General features: G+C 44.0%; 1 protein-coding gene across 5 annotated transcripts in view; it reads left to right on the top strand.

The window, feature by feature from the left end:
- Positions 1–24,560, top strand: part of LOC139648442 (mitogen-activated protein kinase kinase kinase kinase 4-like) — a 41,208-nt gene that overhangs the window by 14,601 nt on the left and 2,047 nt on the right. The window contains exons 4-28 of one of the 5 annotated variants that reach the window (XM_071524565.1): positions 2,488–2,613; positions 2,973–3,083; positions 3,360–3,450; positions 4,212–4,342; positions 4,541–4,595; positions 4,686–4,764; positions 5,750–5,925; positions 6,482–6,554; positions 7,023–7,233; positions 7,553–7,714; positions 7,895–7,981; positions 9,329–9,829; positions 11,427–11,576; positions 12,845–13,138; positions 14,156–14,256; positions 15,279–15,418; positions 16,199–16,293; positions 17,094–17,102; positions 18,373–18,551; positions 19,279–19,387; positions 20,050–20,316; positions 22,132–22,249; positions 22,853–23,023; positions 23,294–23,437; positions 24,067–24,201. In XM_071524565.1, the coding sequence (XP_071380666.1) occupies positions 2,488–2,613; positions 2,973–3,083; positions 3,360–3,450; positions 4,212–4,342; positions 4,541–4,595; positions 4,686–4,764; positions 5,750–5,925; positions 6,482–6,554; positions 7,023–7,233; positions 7,553–7,714; positions 7,895–7,981; positions 9,329–9,829; positions 11,427–11,576; positions 12,845–13,138; positions 14,156–14,256; positions 15,279–15,418; positions 16,199–16,293; positions 17,094–17,102; positions 18,373–18,551; positions 19,279–19,387; positions 20,050–20,316; positions 22,132–22,249; positions 22,853–23,023; positions 23,294–23,437; positions 24,067–24,201 (3,715 nt within the window). Of the gene's footprint in view, positions 1–2,487; positions 2,614–2,972; positions 3,084–3,359; positions 3,451–4,211; positions 4,343–4,540; positions 4,596–4,685; positions 4,765–5,749; positions 5,926–6,481; positions 6,555–7,022; positions 7,234–7,552; positions 7,715–7,894; positions 7,982–9,328; positions 9,830–11,426; positions 11,577–12,844; positions 13,139–14,155; positions 14,257–15,278; positions 15,419–16,198; positions 16,294–17,093; positions 17,103–18,372; positions 18,552–19,257; positions 19,388–20,049; positions 20,317–22,131; positions 22,250–22,852; positions 23,024–23,293; positions 23,438–24,066; positions 24,202–24,560 lie in introns of all 5 variants that reach the window. The other 4 variants (XM_071524564.1, XM_071524563.1, XM_071524566.1 and 1 more) reach the window with 4 other exon arrangements.

Raw genomic sequence — 24,560 nt, 5'->3', positions numbered from 1 at the left:
GTTGGTTACCCACACTTTCATGTCATTTTTAACTGTATGCGGTCAACAGGGCAGAAATGTTATTAAAATCTACAATAACATATTAAAAAGCAGATGGGGATTGGATTTTACTTTGCTTTTAGTGCCTTTAAAAGCAGGTAATGGAAGAACACGGGTGTTGTTCCTCCCATTTTGCTGACTTTTAGCCGATCATCAGCTGTGGTTAAGTCGGGCTGTGTTCTCTGGCTCTCTGCTCTCTCCTCTGCCCTGGCTGTACAGCTCATCCACAGGCTGGCTGCCCTGCCCGGTGTCGCTCTGACCCACATTCTCATCCCTGCTCCACATTCTCAAATCCACTCAGTCCTCCACTCCTCCTCTCTGCCATCATATAGGCTCGAAGCTAAAAATGGACGTCTCCCCCCTTTGATCCTCTGTTTTCGGTTTATGTTAAATGCAGTTCTGAAAGTCTGCTTTAAGTTGGCTGGGTGATATGAGCCTATAGTGGCTTTGTCCTTGTTTGTCTATGCGCTGTCTACTACGCATTGACAAGCTGTTAAAGACCTAGTTTGTTTTTGCAGTTTGGTGTCTACCATTGAAACACTTTTGCACCAATACTGGCTTAGTTTACATTGTGATTTTATTGGATTGACAACATTTATTGCTGTAGGTTTTAGGACTGACAGCATGTCAGGTAAACACAAATTTATAATGTTTTTTAACATTGGAGTAAGACAAACCTGTATATTGAGTCATGATGGACTAAAATGTTCTAAAAAATCCTGTTTTTCATCTACAATTCCAACTCTTCAAGAATAATTTTGAATCTAGGCTACTTAAAAATTAGATGATAAAAAATTCCACATTGTATCTTTAAGCAACAAGGCATGAATATTACGTAAGGATTTGACCTAATGACACAGATCAATACCCACTTAATGTGTGTGTGTGCCTGTGTTGGGCGTTGACACATTGTTTTTGCCTCATCTCCTCTGCATTGTTGACCCTCAAGCTCCCCTCCTCCTCATTTCTCTCTCTTTCTCTCTCTTTTTCTCTCTCTCTCACTCTCTCTTCCCACACACACATCCCCATATGATTGTGTCTGTCTTTCCCTCACCATGTGACTTGTGGCAGTGAGGCTTTCACAGTCGGGAGTGTGATAATCCAACAGCTGCACAGCAGAGAGGGGTGGATGGGGGAGGGAGGAGGGGGAGGTAGAGATGGTGGGGGGGGCAAGAGAAAGGCTTACGTCAACTCAAACGACTCATGCAGCAGTATGGCCGCCTGCATAGACAGCCAACTGCCATCTTGCTCTAAGCGATGCACGCACACTGTAGTGTGTAGCAGTAGGCTTAACACAGTGTAGTCTCAGCAAGCCTCACCTCTCATCATTTTGTTTCACTACAATTTAGCACTGTGCAGTGCAGCCTAGTGCTAAGTGAATAGAAATCACTGATAATATAAAGAGAACCACAAACCACACACATTGTAGTCTGAACTGATAATGCTGTACAACCCCCTCTATGGTTTCTATACCCCTCCTCCCACCGGTCTTTCTATAGGAGAGGCCATGTAACCGTAAAGCAAACCACTAGCTGGCTGCTCTCTGCATGTGTTCAATTAGTGTGTCACTGTTAATCATTGTCAAGTTGCTATTGGGTGCAAGCAGGGAGCTAGCAATGCAGCTAGCTATGACCTTTTTGTGCAGACGTGATACCGGGTTTGCTTGTTTCAGTTGATCTAAAGCCTAATGTCAACAATCAACATACACTACATATAAGCTACATCAGATAAGGACATTTTTGTTTTGTTTGGATACATCTATCGGCCTTTGTATGGTTATCATGTCAGTTCCTTTTTCTAGGTTACATTTCATGATTGAAACCAGCTGATTTGAGTCTTCATTAGGTCTGTGTAAAGTAAGCCCACACCGTAGGCCTGCTCAATATTGTCTTTCCTCTCGCAGATAAATGATCAGGGCAGGATCCAGGATCCTGGTCAGACAGCTCTATGGCGGGATAATGTCAGCCTGATAATATGTATCTGGGGAGGATTTACCATAGGCCTGACATAATGTACATTTCCAGGAGGGGTAGTGTTTTACAATGGATCACTGATAATGGCTGCTGTACACATCAGATCACACCAAGACTCACTCGTGCATCATTAATCCCCAAACAAAGGAGTCATTAGCAACTAGACGCAGGACTCGCACTACATTGTTATATTGTTGAGCCCTAGACAGACCATGAATGAGGCCTGGCCAGGCTGGATTGATGCTGTACCAGGGTGTTGTCACATAGCTTGACACTTGCCATGGCCCTAAGTATAGAAGTGAATTGATTTGGATTCAAAATTAAATGTTCCTGAAGGCTCAATGTTGATTAAAGACCGTTGCCCACACACTGATTATTGTATTTCATTGTAATGATTTTCCACTGCAAGGACAAATACCCTCCTGTCTTCTTTTTATGATACTTATACCTCTGTGGTGTGTGTGTGTGTGTCTAGGATGAAGAGGAGGAAATTAAACTGGAGATCAATATGCTGAAGAAGTATTCCCACCACAGAAACATAGCCACCTACTACGGTGCTTTCATTAAGAAGAGTCCCCCGGGGCACGATGACCAGCTATGGGTAAGTCTTCAAATCCATTCAAGAAATTAAGGTCGAGGAAAAAGTATGGTATCTTCAATTCTTCGGATTTTGAAAATATGTAGCAGCCATTCTTCATTTCTTCCGCCTACCCTCCTTTTCTATCATCTTAAGCCCTTTGATGTGTGCATAAACTTATACTGCTGTGTTGTGTTAGCTCTAGAACCAACACTGCCAGACTTACTAGAGTATATACACTAAAATGTCTTAAATGCATTAAACTCTAATGTGCTTTGGATACAATAAGTGTCTGTCCACCAAATGGCTAATGTTAAATATTGCTCACTCAGATGTTATGATGTTATTTTTCTGATGATTCTGATTTTGTGTCTGTTGTGCAGTTGGTGATGGAGTTCTGTGGTGCTGGTTCGATCACAGACCTGGTGAAGAACACCAAGGGCAACCAGCTGAAGGAAGACTGGATCGCTTACATCTCCAGAGAAATCCTCAGAGTGAGCTCATTGTCCTCTCCCCTCAGTTTGTCCTCTTCTCCTCCTCTCCTCTCCTCTCCTCTCCTATACTATTATTTATATTTATCCCCCTCCTCTCACCTTACTCCAGTTAAGTAGTCACAGATATTCACACCAAAACAGTGAAAAGGACGATCATGGTCTCTCTCTCTCTCTCTCTCTCTCTCTCTCTCTCTCTCTCACTCTCACTCTCACTCTCACTCTCTCACGCACTCACTCACTCACTCACTATTGTTCTGTGTCTCTCTCCCTCGTCAGGGTCTGGCCCACTTGCACGCCCACCATGTCATCCACCGTGACATCAAGGGTCAGAACGTCCTGCTGACTGAGAACGCCGAAGTCAAACTGGGTGAGCGACAGTACAAGCTTTTCTATGTATTTGCTAACTTACTCACAGATCAAGGCGTTGATAGCTGTTCAGGATCATCTTGAGTAACATCTGATAACCTTCTTGGTGTGTGTTGAAACTGGAGTCAGATTTCTAAGCACCTCAAGTTTGGAGGTGATAACCAGATTGCATCCTTGATTTATGTTTGAATAACTATCTTTAAAATTGCAAAAAACAGTGTTCATTGCAGTCGAGAGTAGTGTCAGTTTTCGCACTAGAAAGGCCAGGCGCTGTCAAGTGACTGCTGTTGTGAATTTCAGAATTGTAATTGCTCGGCTTTTAAAATGTCCCTCCACCTCCTGTACAAGTGTTCAAAATTTCAAAATCCTACAAGGAAATAGTTATAATTATCCTTTTCAGTTGATAACTTATTGGCCTTCTCTTAAACCCCCAAAATCAAACGGTCTTTCTAGTGTTAAGGAAAGGAAACCAATGCACTCTTATGTGCAAAAGTTAAAAAGTCTATGACAACCCCACTTTTCAGAAAAACTGTCTTCCTGCAGCACGTAGTGCCACAGCAGTAAAGCACCTCACCTCCTACTGATGAGTGTCAAGTGGCTGAGTGATTGGTTTGTGATTGAACCTCAGGGAAATTGTGCAGGGAGTCTGAAAATTGGTCTTTAACTTGAAAATGTTTAACTGGTGTGATTTTAAGTACATAAAAGTACAGCACCTAGTTGAGGAGAGTCACTAATCACACGCCTTTGTTGGTGCCTCTCCAGTGGACTTTGGCGTGAGCGCCCAGCTGGACCGGACGGTGGGGAGGAGGAACACCTTCATCGGGACGCCATATTGGATGGCCCCCGAAGTCATCGCTTGTGACGAGAACCCAGACGCTACATACGATTACAGAGTAAGAGCCTCCGCAGCAACAAAGAGATGCGTTCACCGGCGCTCAATGGCCCGTTTGTTAGTTTTGAAGCCATAAAGAAAGCTTGGTTTGTGTGACACTCTATTAAGCGGGCAGACTGTGTCTGTGCACGCCTCGGACTGTCTGTGCGTGTGTGTTTGTGCTGGCTGCGGGGCTAATGGGCCGCCTCTTCTCTTGCAGAGTGATCTGTGGTCTTGTGGGATCACGGCTATTGAGATGGCTGAAGGAGCACCACGTGAGTGCCAGTTATTACTGTCTATTTTTTTTATGTCTGTTCATTCTCTTGACCTCTCAGTGATGATTCTCTCTGTGTGTCTTTTTCCAGCGCTTTGTGACATGCACCCAATGCGTGCGCTCTTCCTCATTCCGAGAAACCCTCCCCCTAGGCTCAAATCTAAAAAATGGTGAGTAACACCCAGACAGGATGTGTTTTGTGTGTACCAGGAGTATCCTTTTCAATCCTCTTTCCACCCTAACAAATCCTGATGTGTATCAAGTTAGCCTGCAATTTCATATGTATAGATTTTATACTCAGCCTCTTTATGTGTGCTGTTGCACACCTTGATCTTATCTGTGACCTTAGACTCAGCTGCTACAGAGGCTCCGATCCAGATCTCAGCCTCTCCTCTGTGTTTTGCTGCTGAGCCAAACATCTGTGGTACACCTGCTCTGGCAGGCTAAGCCTCTCCTGGCACACACTGCAGTGCTGCTCCGGACACACTGCAGGAAAAACTCAAACCTCTGAGTTGTTTTTTTTTTTTTTTTTACTGGCACCAGGATTGAGGTGAATTTTCTTCCATTTCAACCAGTTCTGGAAGAGGATTTCCCTTGTATTTCCAGAAATTAAAATATCTATCTTAAAAACACATATGTAATCCTATCTTGCATGAAATAAAAAACAGACTCTGTACTGTTAAGCAGTGACACATGGATTTTTGAACTGATTTAATTTGAAGTGAATTGACCCCTAACCTGAATGACAGCAGGTGCAATGGCGATGATAATGTCATTCTCCCGAGACCCGTATTTCAAGAGTTGTCATTGTATATATGCTATGAAAGGCCCGATGCTGCCTGTCCACATGTATAAACCTCAATTCGCACAAAACAAGAGGTTCTTCTCATGCTGTGCAGTGTTTCAGAGGTGTGGAAGGGAGGGGGTGTTGTCACGGCTGATGGATAATTTGGATGGGGAGCTCTTGTTTGCAGAAATGTCTGTTTTATTTAGGATTGTTTTGGTGCACTCTATCTTTGCGTGCCTTGTCTGGCTTTCACTGTCTCTTTTTATATTTCATCCTCTCTGTTATGCATTGTTTCTCTCCCTTGACTGTTTTTCACTAACTCTGCACGCCCTGCTCTCCCTCTACACCTCCCACCCCTCCTCCCCCAGGTCCAAAAAGTTCTTTAGTTTCATCGAGAGCTGTCTGGTGAAGAACTACACGCAGCGCCCCCCCACAGAGCAGCTGCTGAAGCACCCCTTCATCCGAGACCAGCCCAACGAGAGGCAGGTCCGCATCCAGCTCAAAGACCACATTGACCGCACCAAGAAGAAGAGGGGAGAGAAGGGTACGTCTGTCTCTGTATCTCCGTCTTTTGTATTTTCTGTGGTATTTTCACACAAAACCTGGGCAAGTTATGTGAATTTGAAAAATTGCTTTCCAGCCCCAAAAAAGTCCTGGAGAACTGATTATATACATGCATATATATCCAGGTTTATGGAAATGTATTCATTCATTTTTCTCAACGCATCAAGCATGTTTAATGCTCGTAGATCTGGCTGCCTTTGAATGAATGGTAAACCAAATTACAAATTTCCACCGTCCCCGGTGATAGCGGTAGTCAAATTCAAAGTGGCTTTTCAGAAAAACGTGTGACATTTGGATATAGATTCTTGCAAATGGGAATTGCACTACATTTTATGCAGTAGTCACGGATTCTGTATCTCTTTCTCTGCAAGTCTTGCTGTTAGTTTGTCTCTTTCTCTCTCTTTCTCTCTCACTGTGAGAGAGTCTACGGTTCATAAAGGATAACTCTTGTTGTCTCTCAAGCCAGTTTCTGGCGTATTTATAGTTGTGATGAGTGGTTCTGATCATGACTGACTCAGTAATTTTTCCATGTGCAGATGAGACGGAGTATGAGTACAGTGGCAGCGAGGAGGAAGAAGAGGATCCTCCAGAGCAGGAGGGAGAGCCCAGGTACGGTCTAGTAGTGTGACTTTTTATCATCACTAAAGGGATGGGCGGTCTATTTCCCTATTTTGTATTTCTTCTTTTGACTCTTACTACCCACTTGACTGATGAGTTATAACAGTGGACCAACAGCAAATTTCCAGCCTTGGCAGAGCAATAATGTTGTATTTTATCTTATTCTATTCTTCCAAACTGACACTAAATAGATAGCACATTTGGATATTTGTAGTTCCACCACTGTGCTATTGCAACAAATTAAATAGTTACAGAGCATATTCACTAGGAGCTGGTGAGGTGTGTTATGGTGTTATATATATATATACATGTTGTTGAATGCAGCAGCATGGCCGAGTGTTTAGAGCCTGATCTTCCCAAAAACAGTTTGAGGTGTATCTAAGGACAGATGACTCACTGAAAGACGTTTGAAACTGAAGCCAGCGTTTCTCTGATCTAACCTTTCCTCCCATTGTCCAGCTCCATCGTCAACGTGCCGGGCGAGTCGACCCTGCGCCGCGACTTCATCCGCCTGCAGCAGGAGAACAAGGAGCGGTCGGAGGCGCTGCGCCGCCAGCAGCTCCTGCAGGAGCAGCAGCTCCGGGAGCAGGAGGAGTACAAGCGCCAACTACTGGCCGAGAGGCAGAAACGCATCGAGCAGCAGAAGGAGCAGAGGAGGCGGCTGGAGGAGGTAGATGAGGGAGGACAGAGGGTTAGAGAGAAACAGAGGGATGGGGCGAGAGGAAAAGGTTCACAGAGGTTGGGATGGAGGAGCTTCACAAGTGTGCCTTTTTATGGCATATTAGCATTCTTAATTATGGCATAATAATACACATAATAGAGTATTTTCCTAGATATTATGACTATTAACAATGATTATTAGTCTTGATGATTTGAGGAACAAAATTATTTTACAGGTCCTCAAGCATTTTATATCAATCTCAATTATTTTCATGTACAGCAGATGTTCTAAATGAAATAAAATTTCTCCCCCTCCTGTTACCCCACAGCAACAGCGACGCGAACGGGAGATGAGGAGGCAACAGGAGCGCGAGCAGCGTCGCCGTGAGCAAGAGGAGAAGAGGCGTATCGAGGAGATGGATCGCAGACGGAAAGAAGAGGAGGAACGCCGGCGGGCCGAGGACGAGAAGAGGAGGAACGACCGTGAGCAGGTCCGTGTTTAAATGGTTCTACTCTGAGGCTCATTAGAACAGGACAGACAAGGAACCTGAGAAAAAAATCCCAAACCAAAAAGACATTCAGGATGTAAAGCTGGACGTTCTATTCCAACCCTTATTTTTCTCTTCCTGGATTCCCACCAATCACACGCATTGCTTTGTTTTGATTGACAGGAGTACATCCGTCGCCAGCTGGAGGAGGAGCAGAGGCACCTGGAGATGCTGCAGCAGCAGCTGCTCCATGAACAGGCCATGCTGCTGGTGAGAGACACACACACAACCCCCAGAATATTTAAACAGTGTTTCCTCGCCATTGCCTATGTTGTCAGTGTTATGGTTCTGTATTCTGAATGTGTTTTTTACTATTACTAGATGCGATATATATGCTAAAACATGCCGTTCACATAGATCAGGATTAACCTGTGGATCCTAGTTGAGTTAACCAGAGAAGTTGATGCCTGATTTGCTCAAACTTTCTCTTCACAGATTTATTTGTATTAAAATGGGGTGTGTAGTTAATCAACCTTAGCGTTTCATTCCAAAACAAGATGTCCATCATTTGAAAACTTTAAGAATTTTTTTTATATAAAATCATGCATGAAAGTAAAGCACATTGTGGGTTACTATTAGTTATGAGTTGGCTTAAGACTTAATCTAACCAAATAACTATGATTTGAAGATGGATACGTCTGTGTTCAAGTATTGACTGTAAATTTCAGGTAGCTCATTTTCCTCAAAATGAATACATAGTGTTTTGGAATGAAACCCTTCGAATTTTGCCCAGTTTTTTCTCTAAAACTTGCAAAAGGATGACAATGATCAGACGGATGAAGTCATCAGGAAATCCCGCACAAGAATTCTTTTTTTTACAGGTCATCGAGTTTTGAGTCATGTTCTGCTCATCAAAGGGAGGAATGATTTACACTGAGATCAAATGTCTTCTTCTCTATTTAACCTTCTGAGAAGGAATTTGTGTTTTCACTGATTCACCATTTTGGCGGTGCATCCTGTTTCATTACATTTCACTATATTTTTGTAAACTTAACCATATGATTATGTTCTTCTGAAATTACCTATCTGTTAGTTTCAATTTGCTTAAGGATTTGATGCGCCAAAGTTTTCAAATTCTACATGCACATCTGTTTTGTTGGATTTATTTATTCCATTTTTGCTGTATCATGTGTTGTCCCTATAACAAATATATCTATTCAAATGAATGAAGAATATATATAAAGCCATCTAAACAATAGGCCATATGTTTACATACACCACTTTAATTGACACACACCAGCAGACCATTTATCACAGTCCAGTTGATAGTAACAATAATAAACAACATAGCACTTTTCAAAAGTGCTTTACAGACAAAAAAATAATCAATAAAGGCCAAAAAGGATACAATAAAAAATCTAGAAATAAATTAAAAATGGGGTTAAAGAAGAGTAAAACAGACGAATACTGTCGAAGCCTGTCTGTATAAATGTGTTTTTAGAAAATGATTTTAAAGATGGCACTGATTTTAGCCAGCATAAGCTTGTCAGGCAGAGACCGGCAGCCGGCTCTCCCCTCTGTTCTATCCCCTCGACTCAACCCCACACTCTGCACTAGGAGTTCAAGTGGCGGGAGCTAGAGGAGCAGCGTAAGGCCGAGCGACTCCACAAGCGGCTGCAGCAGGAGCAGGCTTACCTGCTGTCGCTGCAGCACGAACGCAAACAGCAGCAGCCCGGCGACAAGGCCAAAGACTCAAACAAACCCCCGCCCTCCGACCACACCAAACCCCCACAGACCTCCACCGCGCCCCCTGACAGAGTCCTCACCGCAACCCCACAAGCTCAGGTCCTCGACGGTCCCGCTCCTCTAGCGAGAGGCGCCTCTGAGCCCTCCAGAGCCCCGCAGACGATCCCCTCAGACGTCACTAAATCCCAGCCCCAAGTCCCAGAGAAGACCGACTCTGATGAGGCCTGTGCCGCCGAGCTCTCAGCCAGCCTCAGTCCCAGTCCCCCCCAGACTGAAACCCCCCCTGAAACCCCTAAACCTCCCCAGGCAGAAGGCCTGGAGCCCGATAGGCCCGCCGAGCCTGTCGGTCATCCTCCTCAGCCTGTCAGAGAGGTGAACCTCCTCCTTGGCCCCGGCCCTACTTCTTCTGCCTGCTCTTTCCGGCTTCTTCTTGCTTGTCTTCTCACAGCCATGATAATAGAGGTGGTGCGAGCAACAAATAATGGTTTTCTTTTTCCGCCAATAAGCACAAATAGCTAAAATACAGTCTCATGTGTAATTTATTTTCTTTAGCCAGTGCAAATGGATAGACGGTTCACAACCAGGCTACAGACCATAAGGCAGAGCAACTGGAGACCAACGTATTATTCTCACTGTGTTCAGACAACTGCTACATGATGTTTTCTGTTTTGGATGCTGTGGTGTTATTCCAAAGGAATAGCCAATTTGTTAGAAAGCCGGCCTACTCAGCCTAGCCCTTTGTATGGGACAAGTAGGGGGTACGGTGGAGAATGGAAAACCACAGGCTCGCAACCACCAGCAACCAGCCTTTTTATGTCATGAATAAAACAGAGCTGTTCTCCTCTCACTCTTGGCACTCACTGTCGCTTGCACTGTTGCTAGTCTTCCTGACTACTAAAACCTTTTGGAGGATTAATTTGTCACCTTAATTTTCACTTCAAGCAGGCTGAGCAAGAAAAAGAGAAATAAACATTTCTTAGGTTTAGTAGGAAGTGATAGCTCCTGAGGGAAAAAAATAAGCAAGATTACAATCTTGCTTGCGTGATTACCCCATAGGCTGCAGTTTCAACTGTTTGAGTTTCATAATTTTTGCATAAAATTGATAGTCATCACTCACTGTCATTTGAGTCCTGTCTCATCAGAATGAGAAACTGCTGGTGTTGAAGAAATTGTCAGCAACAGTCAGTTTGTTCATCACAGCTCCTTTCATCCTCTTGTCTTTTTTCCCTTCAGTACATTATACAGTCACAATCTGTCAGGAATTTCTCTTGATCTTGAATTGCCGACCTGTGAAATGTGCAATGTGGCTGTGTTTTGACTCGGTCAGTGTGTGTGGAGTGGGCCATTGCATGTGGATGGCTGAGGCCCATACTAACATGCAGGACTCCCAAGTGTTAAGCCCCAACACCGATGGGGCCGTTTCGTGTCATTAACCTGGATCTGCCTTTTTGTTTTTATGAGTCAAATGAAATTCAGGGACATTGTGTGTGTTTTGTTAGAGCCCTCTGTCCACGTCTTTCTGTCCATGTGTATCTGTGTATGTGCGGCTGCCTTGAATGGGCTTCAAGCATGTGAAATACTCATATTGTGACCAATTGTCTTCAGTGTTGATCTTTACTGGTCAAATGTAAAGGTTTTGGAGTATGGCGAAGGATTCCCAAGGGGGTAAAATATTAGAAAAATAAGGAGACGGGAACCATTTTTAATACAAAAAGAAAACTATTTGGAAGAGTAAATGGACATGTTTTAAGTGGTTGCACATGGTCTATGCCTCCATTTTCATCTTTGTGACTATTGGCTTGAATAAATGGTGCTCTGTTCTTTTTACCTGTTAGAAGTGGTTCCCCTCTACTTTATTTTCTTGACCTTTTTTTGGTCTCCATTTTAGTTCTGTCACTGGAATCTTTGTCCTGACCCTCATTCCAATTGTCCCTCTCTGTCCTGTGCATTTCCCCCCCCCCCATCCCAGGCCGATGAGCGGTACCGTAAGAACATTCAGGGTTCCCCTCAGATCGCCCCGCCTCCCAAGCAGCCCCCCCTGCCCCCCCGCTCCTCCGAACCCTTCTCCAACGGCGGCTCCTCCGAGGCTTCCGCCATGCACCGGCCCATGGAGCCACAGGTAACTCCTCCCTCCTTCCTCTCCTCTTCCTTCTCCCTCTTCCTCCTACTCCTGTCTTCTTCCTACTTCCACTACTTGCGTTGGGAGACCGCCCTTCTCACCACTGTTCTGTAGCTGAACCTGACCTTTGACCTCCCTGTGGACATACTGTGTATTACAGCTGGTATTCTAACGACTTGAAATTGATAGTGCTGTCTCCTTCTACACTGGGTTAGTTAGCGGCAAAAGTTTAGAGGTTTTGTCTTCAAACTCTGGACTTGAAATTCAGCCAAGATTCCAGAGGAGGCTGTGCACCGCTGGCTGCACAGTAGCTCATCAATCCCCGGCCCCACCCTGCTCCTCTCACACCACACCATTAACTGTTTATCGTCTAGGTACCATGTCGTTCAATACGTCACCTTTGTTTGTATTTTGACTGTTTTGAATGTTCATTTGTGTGACTGTCTTGACGTTTCTTACCGCCAAACAAACTGTAGGCAAAGTAAAGATCCCCAATAAACTGATTGTATCCCCCTTTCTGTGAGTTTATTCATCTGAATCTAAGAACAGATGAATCCATAAATTATGTAACTTGCTCTTTATGCCACTTAAATCCTAAACTACAGGTCATTAATATTTTGTTGGCAAAGTAATGGCTACAATTAATATAACTACAAAATGAATACAATTGGATACAATGAGGAATTTATGTAACCATTTCAATTTTAGACTAGAATGTTCTGGAATAGTTTGACAAGTAGATGGGAAATAAGCTTTTTAGGACTTTCTTAGACAATCAGAACTCAAAGTCTAGGTTTGTTTTACTCCAGTGTTTGTTTGCGCTTACAGCCTTAAATTACATCTAATACATGAATCAAAAGCTCAGACAATGAAAGAAATGAGCGAAATGACAGAAAAAAATCTTGACTACAAAAATGTACAATAAATGAAGTTAATAGTGGGGCTACAGTATTTCAATGCAACACACTGCAGTTACAAATGGAGCCTTTAATATAGCTATAGTTCTGGTTTGCAATAAATTTCCATAGTTGATCAGTTGAGCTTTGTAGCTCTATATATTTTGTCAACTTTAAAGACACATCTATGTGACGTCTCTATTGTGCTTTGTCTGCTGTATGCATGTGTGTATCTCTAAGCACATGTATGTGAAAAGCCACGCTCATCTTCCCTCATGCCTCACTGTGTTGTCTGCTTGTTTCACCTCCCCTCCTCCTCTTCCTAACCCCCCTCCCCCTTCCTCCTGTCTCCCTCCCCTCCCTCCCTGAAAGGTCCAGTGGTCCCACCTGGCCGCTCTAAAGAGCAGCAACAGCGCCGCCCCCTCTCCTCCTCCTCCTCCTCCTCCGCCCGTGGTCTCTCGCTCCCAGTCCTTCAGTGAGCCCGGCGGCGTGGCCTCTAGCTTTGCACAACTCCACCTGCGCTCCCAGGACCCCCACCATCACCACCACCACCACCCATCGCCCGCACGCACTGACCCCCAGCCCCAAGCTCCCCACCACCACCACCACCCCCAGGCCCAGCCCAGGGCCGAGCACCCGGCCCCCGGTGAGGAGGTGCCTCCCAGGGTAAGGACGAGCCAATCGGAGACCCCCACCCCCCGACCTCCACCCCCTCCTTGACTCTCCCATCCCTCATTCATTTCCTGTCATGCCAGTCACTTCAGTCGTCACGCTGGCTAGCCACAGCCTCTGTCTGTCTGTCTATCTGTTTGTTTTGCTGTGTGCAGTCTCATTTGTTGGTATTGTTTGAATAATAGTGAACTGCATTTGGCTCACCAGTACTTTGATGGTTTTCAGGATTTTGGTTTTTGGGATTGATAGCTATGATTTAGGAAGCCTTTCTGGTTGTATGTGGTATTAAAGCTACATTAGGTGACTTTGCACATGGCAGCCCCAAATGGCAGCGAAAGGAATTTTGCACCTTCAAATCCCAGAAATGATGTAACGTGACATCAGTAAATTGAGTCCAGCTTTCTCTGGACGGAGCGTTCACTCTCTGCTGTTTAGGAGACGCTTTTGTATTTCGCTCATAAGTTGTGATTCGTCACTTTCTGTACACAGAGAAGACTTCCCATACCCAACACCAGAATTTCGGGGAAATAGGGCAAATCTATGGTGTCTCAGTTAGAGTGGATGGGATGCTCATCTTGGTCATTTTTACATAAATATCTCGCCTAGTGCAGCTTTACACTCTTGAGATATGTATTTTTTGGACTTCTGTAATCCCCAATGCTATGTTCACTGTCTGCAATTGATAAATGTAATGAGACACTTCTGCTTTTGCTCATAACATCATGGTCTTATCAGATCATTTACATTGTCACTCACTGACTTGGTGAGGCTAATACTTGATGATGCAGTTATGCAGTCTGTATCTTGTCATGACTGTGGATCTGAATATGGTAAAGGAGTGTGCTGGTTCACCCTTTGTGTTCTGACCGTGTTGTGTATGTGCAGGTAGAGGATTTCTCTTTTCCACTTTTATTTTATGTTTTTGTATGGATGTGATTTTAAGTTGAATGGGTTCGTCTGACACACACATACATGCCACAATGTCAGAACCTGTGAATGTGTTTCTTCCAGGTCCCGGTGAGGACAACATCCAGGTCTCCAGTCCTGTCACGCCGAGAGTCGCCTCTACCAACACAACCTGGCAACCAGGGTGGACAGAGGAACGCTGGCAGGTAAATAAGGAGACCTCTCAGGCCTGTCACATACCAACTAGCCTTTAAACGGGTTTTGTTTTGGAGACATAGCTTTAGTGGTTTTCAAAATTCTGAGGCGATTACACACATTTAGAAAGTGGGAAAACACATTCACAAGTCGCTAGCAGTCATAAAGTGTTAATTGGGCAGAAAACTTCACACATCTAAATATAGTTCCACAGATTTGGTAGATTTACCAAATAAAAGAAATACACCAGGTTCATTTATTGACACAAGTTTGCAATGACTTCTGTACAGTGTGTGCAAGTCTGCATCACACGACAGAGAGAGTAATAATTGAAATCATTCCTTGTATACACATCTGCAGCCAAAATCCTTCAGTAGTTTTATAGCTGATATTAAAACAAAGTCCCAAGTGGTTGAAAGAATAATGTCAGGCCTGCTTGGCTTAGGTGTGTATGTGTGTGTGGTCTCCAAGGGGCTAACTGCATGCCTGTGTATGTGTTCATTCTGGCTCTGGATCTGTGATCCTTGATAAAATCCCCATGATCTCATTCATTCACCTGTAAAGCAAAACGTACAATCAATTTGCACACCAGCTCCGAGATGATTATACCCCTTTCACACCAGACTAGTGACCCGGGAAATACACAGGCCAACCTTAACTCATTTTTTCCGGTACGCAAGTGAAGCAGAGAAGCTAATGAGACCTAACACCATTCTACTGTCGGTGGCGGTGTGAATGGTAGCCACACGTGAAATTCATGTGTGCAAGGTTGGCTGTGGATTGCCTCCAACATGAGAATGGTCCTGGATCAGTGGGATGTCAGTGTCTCTGGTATCAGAGTGTGATCAAGAACACAAAAAAATCCAACAACAAAGCAGGAAATCCCTAAGCTATCATTAGAAATGAAAGTGTGCCGAAAACCTGAAATCCTGGGGGAGAAAAACAACAAAAGAAATCACATCAGAGTGTACTATGATTGAGTGATATCACCATTCCAGTGTGTGTGCTAACATCGCTTTGTTCCTGGCGGCAGTAATGCGGAGCAGCGTCCGCTGTGGGACCGGGTGGAGAAGCTCCAGCCCCGTCCGGGCAGCGGCAGCTCCTCCGGCTCCTCCAACTCCAGCTCCCAGGCCAGCTCCGGGGACCGCTTCAGGCCACGCTGTGAGTCTCCTGGTACTGTACTCGGCTGCACTTTACTAACTCTACTAACTCTTTATTAACACATCATGACTAATACCATTGACGTCACTCTTCCTAAACACCAGGCGTGTAGAAACAGGCCAAAGCCATTTTCTTGTTTCTCACCTCGGTGCTTATTTTGTTGATTAACACGCAGTTTGACCCTGAACGTCACTGTACTAAACAATGCCCTTTCCAGTGGAATTTACGGGTTCAGTGTGTTTACTGATGACTTCTTAAAGTGAGTGGTGTTATGCTGGCAGTATACTTGCTGCAGAAACAAAATTTGGCTAGTTTGTATGAACAAAAAGACACATTCACGGAGAAAACAAAGCGCTGCGTTGGCTTTGGCTCAGGCTTGCTAGTGGAATTCTTCGTACACCACCCACCAGTGCATGACCATTTGCAATTGGTTTGAAATATCACATGATTGGTTGTGTTGCCCTGGGAGGAAAGCATATCCATTTCCTTTTCCAGTTGATTGCCTCTGTTTACAGCTCCATACTAACATCACTTCCACACACACATTTGTACCCAGCAACATGTTTGTCTGTGGTTCTATTTGAGGCAAGGTTGCCTTCGTTGCTGTCTTTACCCTTTAAGACCCTCTGGTTGGCTATATGCACAGAATGCTCTAGTGTGTGTTTTCTGCTGACATGGTTGGTGTGACACAAACAGTTAAAGACATATAGATCCTGTCAGAGGCCAACTGTCCTGGCCCAAGTTTGTGTTTCCCCTTGCTGACAGTTAGTGTTTCCTTTTGTCCCCTCAAAGCTTCCTCCAAGTCTGAAGGTTCACCTCTCCAGCGGCCTGAGAATGCAGCCAAAAAACCTGACGACAAGAACCTCGCCAGACCTAGCCGGCCAGCTGTAAGTCCATTTTAACTCAAGTGTGTGTGAGTCCTTGGTTATACCTTTATGGTTGCTGACATAGTGGAAAATGTTTAACCCCAGCCACCAGCCAAGTAAGTTTTGGTTTTGGCTGTTAAGCTTGTCTACTCAAGTAAGTTAGACTCTCAAAAAGAGTGCCCCCCCCCCCCAAAAAAAAATGCACTTTTGGCATGTTGGTGAACTCTCAAATGCGAGAGGAGTGCATTTTTCTTCATATTTTATTTTTAGTTTGTCTTCTTACTAGACACTGTAGCAGACCGATTACCATTTAGAGGCAAAACAAAAAATGGATTTCCTAGCCTGGCCCCAGATGGTTAAGTCCTATTCCATTAGCCTGGCAAATGAAACCTTTCTTACTCCCAGCTACAAGGTAAAAACGTGGGGGTCATCTCTTGTTCAAATCTAATTTCCTCCAACCTACATGAATTAGTTCTAAATTGATTTTATATAGTGTGGCAAGGCCAAGCAGTGTCAACAAACATGATCTGTGATTGCTTGTTTTTAGAGGGCTGGGACCCCAATTGGAATAAAATCAATCACCTCACTACTAAGAGGCTTCCCAGATGTTTCCCTTTACTCAGGAAAGATTTTGACAAAAGCCAGGCAACTGTTCTGCTGCAGCAAAGTGAAATCATCCTGGAGGGACCTGAGTTGATTTTTGTTTTCCACTTGTGTTTTTTTCTATTTTCTCTACTATGAACTGCTCTAATTATTCATCTACCTACTGTGTGCAACGTCACATGACTCGTACGGTTGGTGATTCTTGGGGAATTTCTTAGGGTGATGCGGTAAGCCTATTAAACAAGATTACATAATCACACCTATGCTATGCTTGCACCATTGCCCTACTCATTGCATTATGTGATAAAAGGTTTTGGAAAAAATGTGGATTAATTCAGTATTTATTTTAGCTCTGTCACTGGTTATTATTGTGCCTGTGATGTTATTGCCTACTACTGGCCTCTTGCCTGCACAGTCCCTTTCTCAGTCACTTGCTTTTCATCAACAAAACACACCTGGCACTTAAAGGGTTAACCCTCTGCAGCAGCTTCCTGAGCCTGAATGCAAACACATTTGAATGCAAAAACACTTCTCTTGTTTCCTTGTCGAAATGGCACTTAACCTCACCTGGCTTTGCTGGTGGACAAACTGTGTCCCGTTTGCTGTGTTGGACAACTCGACAAAGTATCCCTCCTCCCTTCCTTGCTTTTCACATCTTGGTCGCTACCTTACGTGACTGGATTATTAGTCTAGACAGGAAAGCCAGCAAAATGGTTACAAGACCTGGAACTAGAGGGTACAACACATAGCCTACTCACTTGAGAATTTCAACGGTCTGATGAATTAGGCCTATTTCCTACACAGTTAAACTTAACCAGGGCTGACTGCATCCTAGAACTTAGTGGGCTCTTAGTCCTGGGCTTACTAAGGGTTAAACTGGTATTTTTCTTACCTTGGCTAACCCTTACTTAAGCCCAGGGCTGTTTCCCTACACTAGAGCAGGGTAAGTTCTGACTGCAAAGAATCTGGAGGGCTAACTAATGGAGTGCAGCGAGGGGCGTAATTAGCCCAAGGCCTGGTCTTTGGTTAGGGCTAAAGCTAATCCTAAGAATAAGAATAAGCAGTGTAAAAAGCACTTAAGGGGCAAAATATTTTACTACATATGTGTCATACCTTAAGTTCTGGGTCTGTAAGTCTAAATGATAATGTCGGAGAACCGACCTCACCCCCCAAGACATGGTAAATCACTGAAGGTTTATATGAAGTGAGGAGGGATGCTGTCTTCCAATTGTCTAGAAAATGAAAACCTTATTGTTATGCCGTGACCAGCTGTGAGAGGAATGACAAAAAATTATACTCCAAAGATGTATTAATTTCTTTGAACATTAAAATATATGTTTTTTCAGGCTTGGTTGCTTTGTGATTTGGTTAGTACCTAAAATGCACCAAGTTTTGAGACAGGGGACGAGATCATTCTAGACAATCTGACTTTATCCGAAATATCAGAATCGGGTCCTTCCTAACCTTTGACCTTTCTGCCCTCTGTGGCTCCCTCAGGACCTGACAGCTCTGGCCAAGGAGCTTCGTGCGGTAGATGACGTGCGGCCACCCCACAAGGTGACTGACTACTCCTCCTCAAGCGAGGACTCGGGCACCACCGATGAAGACGACGATGAGGAGGTGGACCAGGAGGCAGGAGAGGAGTCCACCTCAGGAGCTGAGGACTCCAGGGCTGGGTGGGTACAATTAGGATTATCAATCTAGCTTCAGTGTTGGCTCATCAGTCCCGCCTTGCCTCGCTTGCATTCTGCTTTGTTAGTAAGAAATTACCAGTGATGTACAAATACCTATCCATGGTTCTTCGCTGTTCACTGTGTCCGAAAAGATTCATATTGACAAAATATGAAACATGACAAAATATTTACATGACAGTTTTCAGGCTGTGATCACATAGGACACATTTTTGAACGCACGTCTTTTTTCCAAGTTATTTTCAGTGTTTTGGTTGCAGGCGTGCATCTCTGCCGGCCTATACATGTTTTGTTTTTGGACGCTTCAAGTTGAACATGTCTCAACTTTAGCCGCACATTACAAGCAGAGCAATTGATAATGTTGTCTTTCCATTGTATTTTCAGCAACATTATGCCATTTGGTACTTCACCTTAGCTCGCTACCGCTAATTAGATGGCTGCATAGCAACAAGAATGACTTAATGCTTCTTTTGCCCTTTGTGTTCTTTCTTGCACTGTCACTAGATACACAGCTGTGCTTTGAGCTACAGCATGAGAGAAATGCGTCCTGTCTGATCACGGCCTTACATAGCACCAGCATGATCATTTATACTGCAATGATTGACCCTAGAGAATGTGCATTGTTGAATTCATCAAAGCTTTGCATGACTTTCTGCATGGTTGTTAACACCGGTCTGGTTATGGACGTCAGATATTCCCATGGCTTCTGCAGGAGGCTGAGTAACGGAGAGACAGAGTCCCTTAAGACCATGCTGGCTGAAGATTCAGAGAGCGACCAAGCCACCACCCCCTCCAAGGACGGCACCCTGGTCATCAGACAGGTAGGAGGAGACAGGAGCCTGACTTTATTGCACAATTTGACTGCACAATTATTTCAAAGAATTTGTTTAAAAAGATCTTTGATAAGCTAATGTAGTTTGCGTTTGATATTTCCATGAGAATTGGAAATTGGATTTGGCCATAAGTGCAGTTCGTGAATGACTACTCTTCATAGACGAGGCTCATTCTAGTTGTTAGAAAATCACATTTTCTCTTTCTTTTGTCCAGTGTTAATGCTGTTGTCATTCCACTCATCCTCTATCATTTCTCCTATGTCCCTGTATATTTTTCTGTTTGTTTATCTAGATCTTGTTTTCAATTTACTTAAAGCCTAATATATCCACCTATTATCCAGATTGTGAACAAGAACAGTCTGTAGGCTGAGGTAGGCTTTCTGCTGCACACATCAGGCTAGTCTCATCCTAATAGTTTAGATTAGAGTAGATTACATTTTAAGAGACAAGCCCAGTATTGAAGGTCTGCAGAGATGATCAAATCAAGGGAACTTGATGAATTGTCTTTTATATGATGTCAGGATAAGAGGGTCTTGATGTGAAATGTGGGTAACTCATGACACAAAGCAGCAGGCTAGCGGCCAGAGGTACAGCCCCTCTTTCCCTCCACCTGCTTGCTCGAGCCCAAGTGTGCCTGTTCTTGCTTCCAGAGCACCGGTGACATAAAGCGGTTGGTCAATATGTCATCCTCCTCTTCCTCGGCTGGCCCCCCCAGCCACGGCCACCCGGAGAAAAATGGCTTTGCCAGCCGCATACACCACCTACCAGACCTTATCCAGCAGAGCCATCACTCCCCTTCCTCTTCCACATCCATCCCTTCCTCCTCCTCCTGCTCTTCCTCCTTCCCCTCATCATCTAGCCATGCCAGTCCTGCCATGTCCCCCCAGAACCCCCTGGACAAGCTCACTGCTATGGAGGTATGTCTCCTTCACACCACTGAGACCAACAACCTGGGAGTGGGCCTTTGAGAAGTGTACAGGCTTAGATGTGCAGTAACCGGATCTGGGTCAAATAGCGGTTGCAAATAATTCTTAGTGTTTGTTTTAACCTTCGTGGAGTACCACATGGGTGGGGTTTACTGCATTTTTGCCCATCATAGAGAAGTATTGACTTTCAGATACTTTCCTGTGGTGGTGTAGTCACTCTTTGTAATGTCTTTCCGCACCCATCTGACATTAAGTATTTACAAACGCTATTTGACCGAGATCTGGCAGCATCATCTTTTCAGTTCAGCTATTTTAACCAGATCGGGTTCATTTCAACCTCTAGCCAACATACCTCCATGTCTAAGTCTGTACAAACCCGTGGCCCATTCTTTGATTGTTGGTCCAAGCCGCTGTGCGCCCTATCCTGCCCCTCCGCTCTCCTCCTGGCTTCTCTCCGGCTCTCCTCTGCCCCCTCCTGGCTTGGCTGACAACTGGTTTGAATCTTCTGGGCTGCTGCAACCCCTTCTGTCCTCCTCCTGCTCACTGCACTGCGCTGCTAACCCTGGTGCCTCCTGGTGGTGGAACATGGTCATGGCATGGAGTTAACTAAATGTGCTTCTGCAGGGTAGACCTGCCACGGTACAAGTGTTTCTCAGCAGTACATCGTAATATAACCGATTTGAGTATTTGTAGTTGTGCTTGGTGGTGGTATGCTTGGTGTGATGGTTTTGCAGTGTCAGCTTGTCCATCATGGGGGGAAATAGGCTGCTTGATTCACATTATGTTTGCAGTGTTGAACATGGAAGGGACTGCAAATCTCCAAATACCCCAAAATAAAAAAATCCCAATGATTTTTAATGTTGATCGTAGCATACTGCCCCTTTTGTCTCAGTTTTCAACCAGTCTCTCTTAATTTCCTAGGGATGTGTGGGATGATTTTGCCTACTTTACAGCATATGAGTGTGATACAACTGGGTGGTGGAGTTATGATCAGATCTTCTCCGTGTGCTTTAGTACTAGCAGCTTTTCCTTTGACATTCCACAATAGTCCCTGTTTGGGTCACTTCTCATTCCCCTTCAACACATTTCCCTTTGTTATACATGGTGATTTTCCTTTCTAACATTTCTGTCCTTGCTAGCTTCAAAACAACTCACATAACTAAAACTGCATGTCAGTTTTTTTCCTCATGCATTTTGTCAAATTAATTTGTCATAGGTTTTTGGGTTTTATTAACTTTAATTGGCTTTTATTGCCAACTGTGCATTCTCAGTTGGTTGTGTCATAACAAAAATGTAATTTAAGTGTCAATTTGTTTAGAATATGATTGAATACAGTTAAGCTGGATGCTGTTTTTTTTACGAGCCCCCTAAGGTGGAGCTGTAACTCATAGGCCTTTTTCTATTGGAACTTAAATTAACGGCTCTAGATCACAGTCGGCTTTATTACGTTAGCTGTGGCTGTAAATCTGAACAGCAGAGAGTCCTGAGAACAATATAAGAAATCTGTAGATGATGTATTTATGTCATGGTCTGGACCAAAGGCCTATTCATTGATCCTGTAACGCTGCCTGCTGACTGTCAGTGTTTCTCAGTGACAATATAGAACCACCAAGGCCCATAATGTCTCCTGACTCCACTGCTCTATCTTTCCAGAGAAAAATGGAGATCTACAGCTTTGAAATGCTAAGAAATGTTGTTAAAGTTGTTATGGTTGTCTCTACAAACATGAGATGGTATTCTTTTTAATTCAGGTTGAGGACGTTGAATGTCTCTGTCTGTTTTCTAAACCCCATTTGTCTCTGTCAGACCCAGTCGGCCAGCAACACCATGACCAAACACAAGTCCTCCTCTTCCTTCACTCCCTTCATCGACCCACGCCTTCTCCAGATCTCTCCATCCAGCGGCAGCTCCCTCAACAACATGGGTAAGTCACCACCAGTAAAAACTTGTTGAACACGAAACCATTACAAATGGCAATGGGCTGCCTTTATCTTTAATGAAATGAAAGTGAGACTCTGAACTTCTAACTTTCTCCCCCACACACATTTTTTAAACATTTTTTTTCCCAGCGCTGATAAAGAAATGTTGAAACAGCTGTGTCATGTACTGCAATTCATATTGCAATGGCTATGTTCAGCAAAAAGAATTACAGTGCGATTATTATTTTTTATATCATGCAGTTTTGGCATGTTTGTGACCCCCTGATGTGTTTGGCATTCCCTGATTACTGTGCCTGTTGCTGAGGCGATTAGTCAAGTTGTGTCAGCTTGCCAAGATAAAAAGCCGACCCCAGATTCACACTGTACATCACAGTTATGTTATGGAGTATTAGCAACATAATCCCTCATATTCCCTTCAGTTTTAGCATGCATCACGCCAATTTTGATGAGTCATATTTATACGCTTAAGAGTGACAGACAGTGCATTATGAGCCATGCGTTCAGACCCAGACCCAAACCCGTTACTAATTTCATTACATCGTGGCATCCAGCGTCAGCTCTGACCCCACTGTCTGTGCCCCATCCAGCTGGATTCGGGCAGGACGGACGGCTGGCGGACGCGCTGCGGGCCGACCCGTCCCGTAAAGGCTCGGTGGTCAACGTCAACCCGGTCAACACGCGCCCACCCAGCGACACACCGGAGATTCGCAAGTACAAGAAGAGGTTCAACTCTGAGATCCTGTGTGCCGCACTCTGGGGTGAGTGTATCTCAAAAGATGAATATATTACAGTGTATTAAATTGCAGTAATTCCCTTATATTCATTGCCTTATTATTTATGCATCATATTGATCAAGTTGGATTAGTACTTGGAGTTGGCAAGTGGTTTATATTTAGACTTTGCTTATTTATAAGGTGAGACTTTATTCATCACAGGTGGGAAGTTCTCATTCCTCTACTAACTGTGTGTGTGTATGTGTGTGTATGTGTGTGTGTGTGTGTGTGTGTGTGCTCCTGCTCCTGCTCCAGGCGTGAACCTGCTGGTGGGCACAGAGAGCGGTCTGATGCTGCTGGACCGGAGCGGTCAGGGGAAGGTCTACCCCCTGATCAACCGCCGACGCATCCAGCAGATGGACGTCCTGGAGGGGCTCAACGTCCTGGTCACCATATCAGGTACACATGCTGCTATTGGCTACCACTGTCAGAGCTGAGGTCATGGTGTACAGCACTCCAGAGAATAGCTTTCTACAAAGCATGTCTCTTTGAGCAGTCTCTAGTTGGTAAAAGGAAGTAATAGTTCTATTATTGAGGAAGTTGAACTTTAACTATGGATGTTCACACCTCAGCTGTGAATTTTAGCACATCTCCCACTATCTTCTTTTTGGATTCAGAAAGAACCAAACATCACCGCCTCTAATGCACCATGGGACACTACCGAATTGGTACTTCAGGATAGCAAGTTTTTCTTTTTTTTTTTTTTTTTTTTTAATATATAATTACTTTTTGTTCATGAAGACTCCTTTGTTTCCAGTAGTGTAGAAACAGTGAGGAAGGTTTCATAATGTATCGAAACTCTGTTTGTGCCTGCCTCCTTGACGATGTTGCTGTCATTGCATCATCACTGGTATGTGCAGTATGCCTTGTCTACAGTGCACAGTGACTGGAAAGTTGGGAAAACCACATTTCATTTAGAAAAACATTTTAAAACAACTCAGAAAATGTTCAAATGTGTACAAGGTGTCCTCATTTTCTCTCTCTCTCTCTCTCTTTCTCTCTCTCTGTCTCTGTCTCTGTCTCTGCAGGTAAGAAGAACAAGCTGCGAGTATACTACCTGTCGTGGCTCAGGAACAAGATTTTGCACAACGACCCTGAGGTGGAGAAGAAGCAGGGCTGGGTCACTGTGGGCGACCTGGAGGGCTGCGTCCACTACAAAGTCGGTATGTTCCCCTTCCTACTGGTTGTCATTTAGGGTTAAAGATGCCACTGGACCTGAAATTAAAGATTTTTTACTATGATTCTAATCTAAACATTTTGTAGCTTTATATGTGGCTCCACTGCACATTGTTTTGGTGTTATATCCATCTGTTTTATACTGTAACGATGCACTTTGAACCCTTGTTTTCTGTTTCTATGCTTTTAATTTTGTGAAGCACTTTGTAACTCACTATTTTGGAAGGTAATATATACTAATATATTCCATAATGTACTTCTCTATCATTGTATATGGCATATTTAATATTTTATGAATCTTGATGGTAAAAAGTACCAAATTTCCAACAGCAACACTCAAAACAAC

Source organism: Centroberyx affinis, unplaced genomic scaffold, assembly GCF_046629955.1.
Source record: "Centroberyx affinis isolate AG114_WGS23_722 - 3 ecotype Tasmania unplaced genomic scaffold, CSIRO-AGI_Caff_v1 ptg001205l_1, whole genome shotgun sequence".
NCBI classification, from domain to species: domain Eukaryota; kingdom Metazoa; phylum Chordata; class Actinopteri; order Beryciformes; family Berycidae; genus Centroberyx; species Centroberyx affinis.
The sequence above is the reverse complement of the archived record's forward strand: the minus strand, read 5'-3'. Positions and strand labels throughout refer to the sequence as shown.